General features: G+C 35.3%; 1 protein-coding gene across 4 annotated transcripts in view; it reads left to right on the top strand.

The window, feature by feature from the left end:
* Nucleotides 1-14,041, top strand: part of shep (RNA binding motif single stranded interacting protein alan shepard) — a 151,906-nt gene that overhangs the window by 64,608 nt on the left and 73,257 nt on the right. The window contains exon 1 of one of the 4 annotated variants that reach the window (XM_074174522.1): nucleotides 2,445-2,731. The exons of 1 other annotated variant lie outside the window; for it this stretch is intronic. In XM_074174522.1, coding sequence (XP_074030623.1) covers nucleotides 2,681-2,731 — 51 coding nt within the window. In that variant the 5' untranslated portion in view covers nucleotides 2,445-2,680. Of the gene's footprint in view, nucleotides 1-2,444; nucleotides 2,732-3,290; nucleotides 3,443-14,041 lie in introns of those variants that run through there. 2 more of the 4 variants (XM_074174521.1, XM_074174526.1) reach the window with 2 other exon arrangements.

Raw genomic sequence — 14,041 nt, forward strand, 5'->3', positions numbered from 1 at the left:
ATGTTCAAACACATCTCCACCTCTACTTGAACAAACATGTAATCTCTTCAAAAGATTGTCATGTGTAGCGCTTCTGATCAAGTCTGGAGTCAAACTATTAAAAGCAGTTGTAACTCTCGATTTCATATCTTCCATTGTTGTTATTGGAGTAGAGTAAACCATATTTATAATGAAACCCCACACGAAATAATCTAATGGATTGCCATCTGGTGTTCTAGGAGGCCAACGAAAAGGTCTATTATTACCAATCCATCTGTCTTTGAAGATTTCGGTTAAAGCTTCGCTGACTGAATGAGAATTATGGGGTGGAGCACCATCTATTTAGTACCATACACGTTCTCTTCCTGATCTATTATTTAAAATCATTTGAATTCCATTCCTCAGTAAATCTTCATATTTTGATACATTCAAATTATCATCATAAAACTCGATATAAAAAATTGACTCATTCTTTATGGCACAAAATACATTGAATTGCCATCTTTCTTGAAAACCCCCTTTGGCGGACAACATGGGGATTTTCTGGCGCCCAATAATGACTGTTGTGTCTATTGAAAACTCCATTTTTTGAGAACTTGGCCTCATCTGTCCATATGATATTGTCAAGGAAATGTTCATCCTCTTGAGTCTTGACAAGTAACCATTCAAAGAATTCCACTCTACGAGGTAAATCAGTCTCTTTCAAATGTTGGACACAGTAGAACTTATGGATGCCATTTATGCTTATTAAGAATTTGACAAATTGTCACGTAGGGTATACCTATCTCCCTTTCAGCCTCGTGCAGAGAAGCATTTGGAAATGCATGAAAGTATCCCAAAACTGTTATACCATTGTCATCATCATCATCCACTTTAGTCTTCTTACGAATGATTTTTGGACGGAAGGTTCCATTCAACCTACAGTTTTTTAGTAGTCGATTTATCACATTATTATTCGTCTTCGGAAGTTGTGGATATCTTTCATGAAATACTCGGCATGTTCTACTTGCAATTCTATTGCACTCACCATAAATTATTAATAAATTCAAGAAATCTTCATTACTGTAACCTAATCTTGACATCATTCTATTATAATTGGTAGCTATCACAATCAGTCAAAACCACCAACGAAAGTCTGACGTTAAATAATTGGTTTATTTATTTTTCCAAAGCACACTATTAAAAAATATTAATGTGTACTGTTGTACGTTAGAGACCAATCAATGTATACAAATTGCAACTTTTTCTAAGGTAGGTACATATCAATTTCGAAGTGACTGATCTGAGACAGTTTAAAAAACTGGATCAAAAAGAAATATTACCAAGTATAAAAAAAAGTTGAATATCCAAAATAAGTGATAAATTCAAAAAAACGAGCAAGAAAACCACGTCGGAAATAGAAATTGTATTATCTGAACAAAGTTATTCTGAAATTGGATGTAGAGCTCAAAAATATTGAAATATACAGGGTGTTCCATTTGAAAAAATTGAGTTCCACTCATTTTTTCATGAGATCAAATTGTCTGCATTTTTTGAAGACACTGTATGAGGCAAATGAAAATATGACTCGGAGTGAAGATCCTCATAGTATCACTCCACTCCATTTCAAATTTGGTCGTTTTAGTGCAAGAGAGTTCAAGATTATCAGCATTTATAATAGTTCATGTTTGGTAAAAAAAATATCGAAATTAATTTATATCTTCTGAACGGTAATAGATAGGCATAGGAAAATAGTATATGAATTTGTTGACGAAGTGATAATGAATCATAATATGATATTATATACGGGGTGTTCCATTTGAAAAATCAAAGAAACCGCTACTTTATAGTAGAAGCGACAACGCCGCTTTGTCTGAAATATATTAGGCGTGTAGGTCATATTGATTTATGCATACTATGACATTTTCAGGTTGATCTGCTGAATAGTTTGTCAGAAACGGCTAATTAACGCTCATCATGAAAAGCCCTGTATAGCAATTTCTCTTCGATATACTGAAAACAAGCTAGCATCCAAAAAAGAGCTTTCGCAAATCAGTTGTGGTAGAAAAGTATGTTATCATAAAAGTATCTGTTTTACCATCTATTTCATCGATGACACACATGTGCAGTCTTTTACAGTCCACTGTAAACGGGTGGGCAGAATTCCAGCTCAATCGGTTGAGGATAATTGCTTCAATATTCAATTGCAAAGTTTGATTCGAACGAACATATATCTTAACATTGTAAGTTGAGTAAAAGCTTGCAGTACTAATAAAAATAAGTTTCCATATTTTCCCCAGTATTTCTGACAAGTCCCACACATCGGCAACGTCGCACCCTCGCACTTGACTCTTGTGACGGGTCGTGGCTATCGTACGCCTGCCGAGCACGGAACGGTGTGTGATTAGAGCGACGACGAATATTTGCGAATCCGGCCGGAGCGTGCGCCGAACCCTGTCGGCCGACCGGCGAACTACCGTTCATCGCTAGCTAGATAACCAAGATGGTGTCCGGCTAACGAGGGGAGTGGCGAATGAAATCTCTAGTCGCGGTCGTTGAAACAAGTGCCGGCGATCCGGTGAACAACGGGGCTCCGTCCTCGGCCCTAAAAAATACAAGCAAGTGCCGTGAAATGACGACGTAGTGTGCCATGACATTCGTCGTCGATACATGAAAATCGTAGGCACACCCCTATCTCAACTGATCTGTGATAATTATTATAATGTCCCTTCGCATGGATACACCTAACAGAAAGATTAACTATAAAGTCACGGTAGGTGGATTTTTTTTGTTTATATTTCGATTGTCGTTTCTCACCCCGCCCATTTTATGTAATGACAGTGCGTACGTACTCGCGTACGTGTTTGAAAACATATGATTGCGTAATGACGGGGTTGATTTGCCGACCTTTCAATGTTCAAACGCGGTTTTGACGTTCCGTGGCCTGCTAACGTTGTCTAATCGCTGCAATAACCCCAAAATCTAGTAGGTACTCGCCAATATTTCACACCGCTCAAATGTCAATCCATTCAGTTTTCCCGAATATCAACACAGCCTTGGGACGGGGCATGGCCAACTCGCTTCTGTTTGTTTATATCTGAATGCGCGAGACTAAACCTAACTCTAGTAGATCGTAGATATCCGTTCGGCGGTGATTTTCTTTTTTTTTTCGGCGCTGGCATGCTCATAACCCTCTAAATGAGCCATATGTTTATGGATGTGGGTGTCTCGTATCGGAAATCGAAGAGACGAAACCTCCTCCCTCGTGAAGCCGGAAGTTGTGACGTAGACGTGCACTACACGCAGTTTAGTTTCGACGTTCGTCTGTCTCGGAGTGCATCGCCTACTTGCCCTTTGGTTGACGACCGGCTTTTAATTAGAGGTTACAGATTTCGTGAATTAGTGTCGGTGTTTTCATTCGGTCGCGGTTTTGTTTTTGTGATTTTTTGGTTCAGTTCGACCACCGCATTAGGCTAGTTAATAGGTATGGATTTCTTTGGCTTTTTCCGTCTGGTTTTTGGTGGAATGTCTGCGATGTTCGTGTGACGTCGTAGATTGACGGGAAATGGGAGGATACTGTTTTTTGGAATCTTGAATTTTGTGGTGTCGCCCTTAAAATACACGGATGAATGTATTTCTGAGTTACTGATGATTTTAAAAAAATACAAGTTTCATTCGAAGTGGATTCGTGCAAAAGACGCAGATTTTGAGTTGTAAAAATTCGTGTTTTTCATTTGTTACTACTCTTTCACATACAGGGTGATTCAAAAGTACTTTGACAAACTCCAGGAGGTGATTCCTCACAGTATTCTAATATGAATTGTCCAAATAAATAAATGTCCGGAAACGCTTCGTTTCCAAGATACAGGATGTTGAAGTTTTATTTTTATTTTCGTTTTTTTTTTCAAATAACTTTTGAAATACTGAACTTAATTAAACGAAACTTGGTAATAGGAGGTTTTTGAGGTGTCGAATTCGAACCTGATGTTCTTATTGCTCTTACTCGTAGGGGGCGCCACCTACACGTCTTTTTATTTTTTTAGGGATTCATAACTTTTTTGGGCGTACTATTTAGCCGATATGCATTTCGTTTATGGCCTTGCGGATGGCAATGCGCGCGAAGCAAGACGTATTTACCAGGAGCGATTTCCTAATCGAGTACTGCCTTCAGCTCCAACATTTGCTAGTCTCCACCGTCGTTTGGCAGAAACAGGTAGCTTTAAGAGGGCAGCTGATATTATTGGAAGACCACGAGCAGTCCGAACCCCAGAATTGGAAGAAGCTGTTTTGAACGCTCTCGAGGAGAATCCAGAAACAAGCACAAGAGTAATTGCTGAAGCTGTCAATTCTACTCAGTCCACAGTTTGGAGAATTATCCACGATCAACATTTTATCCATACCATATTCAAAGGGTACAAGCTCTTTTGCCACGAGACTTTCCCCAACGCATTACTATGTGTCAATGGTTTTTGAGAAAATTGGCTGGAAATCCTCAATATTTAAGATATGTACTCTTCACGGACGAGGCAAACTTCTCCCGAAATGCTATCACAAACTTTCATAACAACCATGTTTGGGCTCTCGAAAATCCGCACGCAGTTAGTGAAAGGCATTATCAGTATCAATTTTCTGTAAATATATGGGCGGCAATAATTGATAATTACTTGATAGGTCCTTTCTTTCTTCCGCTCCGACTGAATGGCGCAACTTACAGACACTTTTTAGAAAATGAATTGCCGGGACTACTTCAGAATGTACCATTAGAAATTCGTATCCGCATGTGGTTTATGCATGATGGGGCTCTGGCCCATTTTAGCGTTGTAGCCAGGGAATTCCTTAACAGTCTATCCAAATCGATGGATCGGTAGGGGTGTAGAAGAACCTAACCAGGCGTAGGCACCAAGGTCCCCAGATCTAAACCCGATAGATTTTTATTTTTGGGGACATTTGAAGTCACTAGTTTATAAGACTCCAGTAGTGAACGAGGAAGACCTAAGAAACCGAATAGTAGACGCCTGTGAAACAATAAGAAACACACCAATAATTTTTGAACGGGTACGAGATTCAATGACCAGTCGACTGACTGCCTGTATCTTCGCTGAAGATGGACACTTCCAACAATTTATTTGAATACAATTTAGTTTCGTTTATTTTAGTTTATTCTACATATTCAAAATTTCCTGAAATAAAATGTTGCATTTCTTGAAAATTTTATTAAAACAAATACTGATTATGCACCTTTGATACAAAAATAACTATTTCGCTTAAAGATGTCATAAAGGAACGTACCCTCTTCAAACGAGTAAAACGTCAAATTCAGTTCCAAAGCATTCTTGTGAAAAATGCAAAATATTCGTAATAACTTCAACATGCATCGATTATCAAATAATCGACTTGAAGTTTTCAAGTCCAAATATTTACAAAACGGTTGCTTACAGCGACTAGTAACAAGGGTAGCTTATTTACGTAGATATGATAGAGGAATCGATTTTTTTACTGAAAAATGTACTAGAAGTACGCCCAAAAAAGTTATGAATCTTTAAAAAAGAGAAAGACGTGTAGGTGGCGCCCCCTACGAGTAAGAGCAATAAGAACATTAGGTTCGAATTCGACTCCTCAAAAACCTCCTATTACCAAGTTTCGTTTAATTAGGTTCAGTATTTAAAAAGTTATTTGAAAAAAAACGAAAATAAAAATAAAACTTCAACATCCTGTATCTTGGAAACGAAGCGTTTCCGGACATTTATTTATTTGGACAATTCATATTAGAATATTGTGAGGAATCACCTCCTGAAGTTTGTCAAAGTACTTTTGAATCACCCTGTATATAAGAGTTACTATACAGGGTGGGCAATCAAAACGAAAATGAAGCGCAAGACACAATTGCTAGCAAAAAAATGCTCTGGAAATACAAAAACAAGTCAAGTTCGTTTGCAATAGTTTTTTCAAAATGATACCTATGAAGGTAATTATAAATTATAGAAATGGGCTTCTGATGTCCTTCCATATGAAGTTTTTGAAATGCCAACAATACTTTTTTGAAAAATACAAAAATTTAATGAATTTTACTCATACTTATCGTAATAAGCCACTAAATGCTGCCATCCTCTTTACAATAATACAGATAAACTTCAAACCGTTGTGGATTTTGAACGGTGTCACTTGCCATTAATGATTCGTCTTTGCAGGTCTTCCAATGAGTCAGGTAAAGTGCAATACAATTTGTTTTTTTATAAAAAAATCTCAAGGACTTAGGTCGGGTGTTCGAGGAGCCCACTCCTCGGACCTCGAAACATGAAGCTTGAATAAATACGGAGGAGAATCGTCTTGCTCAATGCATGTATGATATTCGTGAGAACATGGTCGAACATTTCGTGGGTGATTCCAGATATCAAAAATCCTCAAAATTGGCGCTGTTTTTAAGGACATTCTAAGATTACTTGTCTCCCGTTCATTTTCCATTGCTCGTTCACCAATAATTTTGCAAAATCACAAACTATCAAAGTCATCATTATTTATTATTCAGTAATTTCCACCCTTCCTGGAATTGAGTACGTCATACTTGCCGCAGACTCGAGAGAAAAGGATAGGCCAGACGAATTGACATTCCGAATTTTTGAAACTTCCGCTTATGAATAGTTACAAATCGAGTAGGAATGGCCAGTGATTAGAATTTCAATTTCGAAATAGACGGAATCTACAAGTCTCATTGGGTATTGAAATATGGAGTCATTTGGTTTTTATTATCTTCTTTCAGAGACAGACAACCCCTCATTAATATTTCTGTGAAAACCTTTCTCAGTAGGTATACCTGCTATTTCAGAAACATCCTTAATATAAAGGTTTATTTGTACCAGTTTCGTATAATAGTAAAACATAATCTTTGAATGATTGCAGGTAATTCGGATGTGCTCAAAATTTTCAACTTTGTTTTATGTTCCTATTCATTAGTTTATCCATTCATGGGTTTTATGAAGATAAACTACTCTGTTCAGAAGATAAAGAAGATAATCCGAGGGGCTAAATCTGGCGAATATGGTTACTTCTTTCCACATCTTTGTATAGAGTTCATTTTGAAATTGATTGCTTGATTGCTTTTTTATTCGGAAGATTCCAAATAATGATGGATAAGTAGAAATTCAAAACGGTTTTTTCCACAACCAATTAATGATTAATCAGATTTCGTTTGTGGAAAATGTGATGGTGACAACAAATACAGTTACGGTAATTTCATGTACGATATGACGTTTGTCCGGCAATTTCAACACACCACTTTCAAAAAGTCTAAAACGAATAAAACAGTAATAAAAATGATTGAAACGAATTTTTTTGAAAATTCGGCAATGGAACTGATTGAGATAATGATACGGGAATGAAAAGTGCACGTTTTTTCAGTTGAATAGTGAACTGCTATAAACATGTTGGCCTTTGAAAAAAATAATTGAATTTATCATCTTATTATAAAGGCGCCCACATAACTATTCAAATAATATAGATTCCATCGCCTACTGAACTCAAGGCTGTTTCAATTACTCCAATTACTGTGTATTCAGTGATAGGAAGCAAATGAACAGGAAATGTACTTATACTGGGCGGATCTTCATCCGGAGACAGAATTGAAATACAAAGATTTTGAGAGAGAACAGTTGAAAAAAATTATCAATTAAGAGAGCAAAACTGGTGGTCTTTTTTGAATATACGTTGAAAAAACAGCTGTTAATTTTATCAAATATACGAGAGAGGCTAATTTTTGGCCTTCTACTTCTCCAGTTTTATAGAAAACAAATTTGGGAGTCTTCCAAAGAAAGGAAGGTAGGTAGCAATTGATTTCAAAATAAACTGTTTACAAAAATGTGAAAATTGTGCAAAGAAATAACTTTCAGACAGAAATCAGAAGAAATAAATATAGTTTAAACACTAAAAACACGCTTTTAAAGAACATCGAACAATAAAGTTTAAAATATTTTTTTTCAAATAAGCCCTAAACAATAACGAATGAAAAATACTAAGTATTATTGTGAAAAAAACGACACGAGCTTGATATACAAAAAATATGACACAAAGCGTCCACGCTCTTTTCAAAATAATACTAGTATTTTTAATTCGTTATTGTTTTGAATTTATTTAAAATCAAATATTTTCAACTTTCTAGTTTGATGTTCTTTAAAAGCGTGTTTTTAGTTTTTTCAAACTATATTTATTTTTCATTTTTTAGTTTCGTATGTTATAAAAACGTGTTTTTAGTCTTTTTAAACTATATTTATTTTTCATTTTTTAGTTTCGTATGTTATAAAAGCGTGTTTTTCAGTCTTTTTAAACTATATTTATTTTTTAGTTTCGTATGTTATAAAAGCGTGTTTTTCAGTCTTTTTAAACTATATTTATTTTTCATTTTTTAGTTTCGTATGTTATAAAAGCGTGTTTTTTAGTGTTTTTAAACTATATTTATTTTTCATTTTTTAGTTTCGTATGTTATAAAAGCGTGTTTTTCAGTCTTTTCAAACTATATTTATTTTTCATTTTTTACTTTTGTATGTTATAAAAGCGTGTTCTTCAGTCTTTTTAAACTATATTTATTTTTCATTTTTTAAGTTTCGTATGTTATAAAAGCGTATTTTTTAGTCTTTTTGAACTATATTTATTTTATATAAACTTTGGGATCAATCAGCCGTATATTGTTTAGAAAAACGACCATTGATATTTTCCGATTCCGGAGAGGGAGTCTGCACTTTCGAATCACAGTGGGTCTACCTACAGCGGACATTATACAGCATTCTGCAGACATCCTTATAATGGCAGTATGTTGTGAAAGTGTTATTTTATGCATTTCCATTAATCTAACCATCTGTCAGACTTGAAGTTAACGAACTTTAAACCTAAATTAAAATACTGACAACTAATATTGTAATAGGGGAGCCCAAGCGGGGATTTCGGGATTTACTGAAGCGCGGCAGAGTAATATACAGGGGGATACCTTGTACCCGGTTAAGTACCTCCACCAAATATGAGCCCCATATATAAGGCCGCCTGTGAAGGATGAAGGATCAGATTAGTAAAAAAAAATTGATCATCAGAAATTCTCGAGCGCGTCAGATTAAGGTAGGGTGAGTTAATTACATGCTAAAAAGTGTATATTCCAGTAATCTGACAATTTGAGAGTGACGTAAAGAAAGGGGAGGGCAGCAAAGTTGTAAAAAACGTCATCTCGTCATTCTCGAGCATAGCCAATTTTTTTTATATCGAAGAAAATAATTCAAGGATATCGAAAAATAAATAATCTGACGATTTCCGCAAGCCGAGATAGCAAAAATTCGTCGAGAAAGTTTAATGCGTGCAGCTACGTTATTCCTATATTTCTCTCCGAGTTTCTATTCCTCTATTCTCTATTCACTTTGTATCTATCTATTACTCTCTCACTCCATCCCCACTCTGAATTCTGTTGCCATGACGCCATCACAGCTGATCACAGAGACTCGTTCGTGATAATTAATCAATTAAGTGATGGATGTAGCCGTTACTACGTGGTAGGAAATCATAATGAAGAAAAGAGAAATGAAACTTTTTATGTTTTTTACCACTTTTATTTGTAACTAACGTTACTGCAGTTTCGTCCTATAAGGACATTTTTATAAATACAAGTATTCTACTTGAAAAACATACACCTATTTATTTGCATGCTATTTCCTGAGCTTTTAAATTAATTAAGTTCAATGATTAAAAAAAAAATCAAAATATTTTTTTTGTCAGATTAGGCGAATCCCTCTAGATTTCTAGTTAATCGTCAGATTATGAGACAGCACGTCTAAAACAGGAAGATGAACCATATATATCTTAATCAGACGCGCTTGAGTATTTCAAAATGACGATTTTTTTGTACATTATAATAATGGCCGCGAGTTTGCGTCAGATCGAAATCGTCAGATTATTGAATGAGTGCTTTTTTTTTGGTGCACTTAACACCCCTTTAGAAAATCTGACGCGCTCGATTAAATTTTTTTTTTCATTTTTAACCCTTACGTACAACCACCCACATCATGCAAACGATCAGATTAACATACCAACATTATTAAAAATATGTAGGACAATATCAATATCTGACGGGCTCGAGTACGTCCATGCAACAGTTTTTTTTTTATTTAAGAATCTACATACAGCAGCTTCCCCCACCGATGAAAAGGTACATATTATATAACATTTTTTTCTTCTTATCATCTAAGCTTTGCAACCTAATAGGTCTCTATGATGCTCGAGTGAATCCCCATTTTGCATCATAGGCTCCCCTGCTACTATACTGTATAGCAATCCTGTGAATGATATCTGATTCAATTCCGTAACCAATGTTTGGAGTACAAACTAGAATGGAAAAAATGTTTTTTTTTTGTGGAATTCAATGTTCATATTGAATGTAGTTGTTTCTTGAGTTTTTTTTTCTTCCAGTTTGTGTCTGAAAGTTAATTTACTTGATCTACACATCTTTGTAAAGCGTTTGTTTTTTTTTTCCTTTCTTTGAAAGATTCCCGCATTTTTTTGTATAAAGATGGAGAAGTAGAAAGCTGAAACCTTTCTTTCCAAGATATAATGACCTTGATTCACAAATTTTCCTTTCACTGTACATGTAATTCGAATTATGCCTTCTTTTTATCAATAATCAAGAAAAAGTTATATATTTTCAAAGGAAAATCGTTAATATTGAAGAACGATTCAATCGGCAGTCGTCCCAGTAAAGAGGAATGCAATAAATTCCATAAAACAATCGAGCAGAGCTCGTCACTCAATATTAAATTGCAAATGACTCAAGGCGTAGTTTCTATAAGTTCTTCCTTGGATCCGGGTCACTCGCTATATCCGCTTCAAGAATGCCGAGATCCATGGGCGTATCATTCGGTATTTTCACCTAAGGGGGCACTGTTGCACCTGAGCTGCATTCAGACATATCTGCTTGAAGTAAGCATATGCTCTAAACTACTGATGGTGTCACGTTCATAACGAAACCTGTTGTTTTGATGGCACCACTTTAGATTTTCAAGGATGGCGAGGGGGTCAGAATTATAAATTCATTTTTGATGTGTAATCAACAGAATTACGCTCGTTGGACAGTTAAATACAGTGATAATTAAAAGTTTTCCAAAGACATCCTGACTTGTTTGAACAGTTTCAGAATGGTTTTTTTGCATTCAAAGAACTAATAAACCTTTCTCAAAGCAACCAGTTGACTTAAAAGTAATGAACTCCAAACACAATTAATTTACAATAAACGTAACCATTTACATGAGTTTATGATAAATTTCAAGCATAATTTTCAACATTGTAAAATTTATACTTCTTTCATGTAATTACATTTACATGTAAAATACATGTAAAGTGAGTTCGAATTATATCAAGGAGGTTACAGTGCCATCTGCCCGCGAATAGATCAATCAATAATGTCGATAATTCTGGAGTTACAAACATACATAATAGTAATAATATTTATTTCACTTGTTGAACAGTATGAAAGCATTACAATAAACATTTACATACCGTAACAAGGAAGACGTCCATGTATAACTAAAAACAAATATAAGTATACCGGGTGTCAACGAATCTATTAGACAAGTCATAATTTCTAGACTATTAGGAGAATTGAAATGAGATTTGGTATAGTTGAATGGTATGTGGAGAGGAATGTTTTCACATATTTTTCACTTTCCGGTCACTTCCGGTTTCAGCGGAAATGGCTCCGGTTCTGAATTTTTAAATGGAACACCCTGTATATTGTAACATTTTTGGATTTCTGAGACAATTCTGGATCAGAAACTGACATTTCCGGAAGTTTTTCAGCCTACTTGATTTTTTCAGAGTCACTTTTAAAATTGCATCTAGGTGGCCATGATCGGACGTAAACTAATCTATGGACCTCAGGTGATATCAGAAAATTGCAATAGCGGAGTTTTAGTGACTAGTGTGTTGAATATGAATGAGACAAGTTTACAAAATAACATTTTCGTGTCTAACTATTATTTTTCAAATGGCGACCATTTTTTGACAAGCAATTTCCGAAAAAAGGATTTTTTGACGAATCTAACGTTACTAATTTATTTGCGATTGGATCAACAAATTTAACAAATTTAACTAATAATTTCAGCGATGCACTTAGATTTTTTGCAATATCCTAAGTTCTTGAAAATTCCACTATAGTAAATTTTCAAAGTGCATCCCTCCTTGTTCAAGACACATTTCAGCTCGTTCAATTGTTTCTCTCAACACGTTTTGTAACATTTGAGGCGATATACTTCTAAATGCCTGTTGAATCCTTTCTTCTAAGATTTCGAGAGTGGCTGGGGCTGTTGCATAGTAGACCCTTTCTTTTACATATCCCCAAATGAAGAAATCTAACACAGTCAGATCCGGTGAGCGGGCAGGCCACCGTACTGGACCGTTGGTTGCAATAACTCTATTATTAAAATGCTCTATTAAAAAATCAAGTACGTCTCTGCTATTATGGGGTGGTGCTCCATCTTGCTGGAAGTAAATTTGCCGTAAAACTTCTAAAGGCATATCATTAAGATGATCCTCGATTTCATTTTGAAGAAAACCCAAGTATCTAACCCCTGTTAACTGACCTTGAAACAATATTGGACCAATTATTCTGTTTCCAACGATACCAGCCCAGACATTGACGCCAAACCTTTCTTGAAAATTGCCCTCTCTCATTGCATGTTGATTTTGTTGGGCCCAGTACCGACAATTCTGCTTATTAAACATGCCATTATTTGTAAACCGTGATTCGTCGGAAAATAGAATGAAGTTGATAAAATTTGGGTTATGATTTTGAAGCAACCAATCACAAAATACTACTCTTCTATTGCCGTCGTCAGCATACAAATGTTGATGTAACTGATATTTAAATGCTCGATATCCGTGCTTTTTCAGTATTTTTCTTGCTGATTCGTGACTTATCTGCATTTCTCTACTAATTTCTCTTAAAGAAACCGTTTTGTCAACTTCTACCATAGCAAGAACGTTAATCTCAGTCTCCTCATTTATGACAAACCTCTGTTCTGCGTCTCGATTTCCCTCTTGCCTAAAACGACTATCAACATAGGGAAAATACTGATGAGATGGGTGTTGCCGATTGGGATATCTCTGAGCATACAACTCAGCAGCTTTCCTTGAATTTCTGTGGCATTCTCCAAACAATAACAACATATCCACTTTTTCACTTTGAGTATACATTATTTCGACGAAAAATTAAACTAAAATTAACGAAAATCAAGAGAAACTTCTACTTTCTGCTCATAAAGCTTATGTCACTGTCATAACCTAGGTGAGCGTTTTGTTCTCCAAAGTGGACTTGATGGAAATAACCGCAAAATATTATGCATCATTCCTATCCATGGCACCCTTGACAAAAGTAAATGAATTTGTATCGAGTATTTTCCTCAGTAATATTTAATTTATGTTCTTATTTGTAATCCAATCGCAAATAAATTAGTACCGTTAGATTTGTCAAAAAATCCTTTTTTCGGAAAGTGCTTGTCAAAAAATGGTCGCCATTTGAAAAATAATAGTTAGACACGAAAATGTTATTTTGTAAACTTGTCTCATTCATATTCAACACACTAGTCACTAAAACTCCGCTATTGCAATTTTCTGATATCACCTGAGGTCCATAGATTAGTTTACGTCCGATCATGGCCACCTAAATGCAATTTTAAAAGTGACTCTGAAAAAATCAAGTAGGCTGAAAAACTTCCGGAAATGTCAGTTTCTGATCCAGAATTGTCTCAGAAATCCAAAAATGTTACAATATACAGGGTGTTCCATTTAAAAATTCAGAACCGGAGCCATTTCCGCTGAAACCGGAAGTGACCGGAAAGTGAAAAATATGTGAAAACTCTCCTCTCCACATACCATTTATCTGTACCAAATCTCGTTTTGATACACCTAATAGTCTAGAAGTTATGACTTGTCTAATAGACTCGTTGACACCCGGTATAAATATAAAACAACAAAACACGACAGATACTAAACTGTACATATGAAGGTAATTAACAGTTTTTTATCGAGATTAACTAATAAAACTCGTCAACGGTGTAGCAGT

This window comes from Leptinotarsa decemlineata, unplaced genomic scaffold (genome assembly GCF_025532065.1).
Source record: "Leptinotarsa decemlineata unplaced genomic scaffold, Ldec_3_MD MMD2_tig00000591_RagTag_RagTag, whole genome shotgun sequence".
In the NCBI taxonomy this organism is placed as follows: domain Eukaryota; kingdom Metazoa; phylum Arthropoda; class Insecta; order Coleoptera; family Chrysomelidae; genus Leptinotarsa; species Leptinotarsa decemlineata.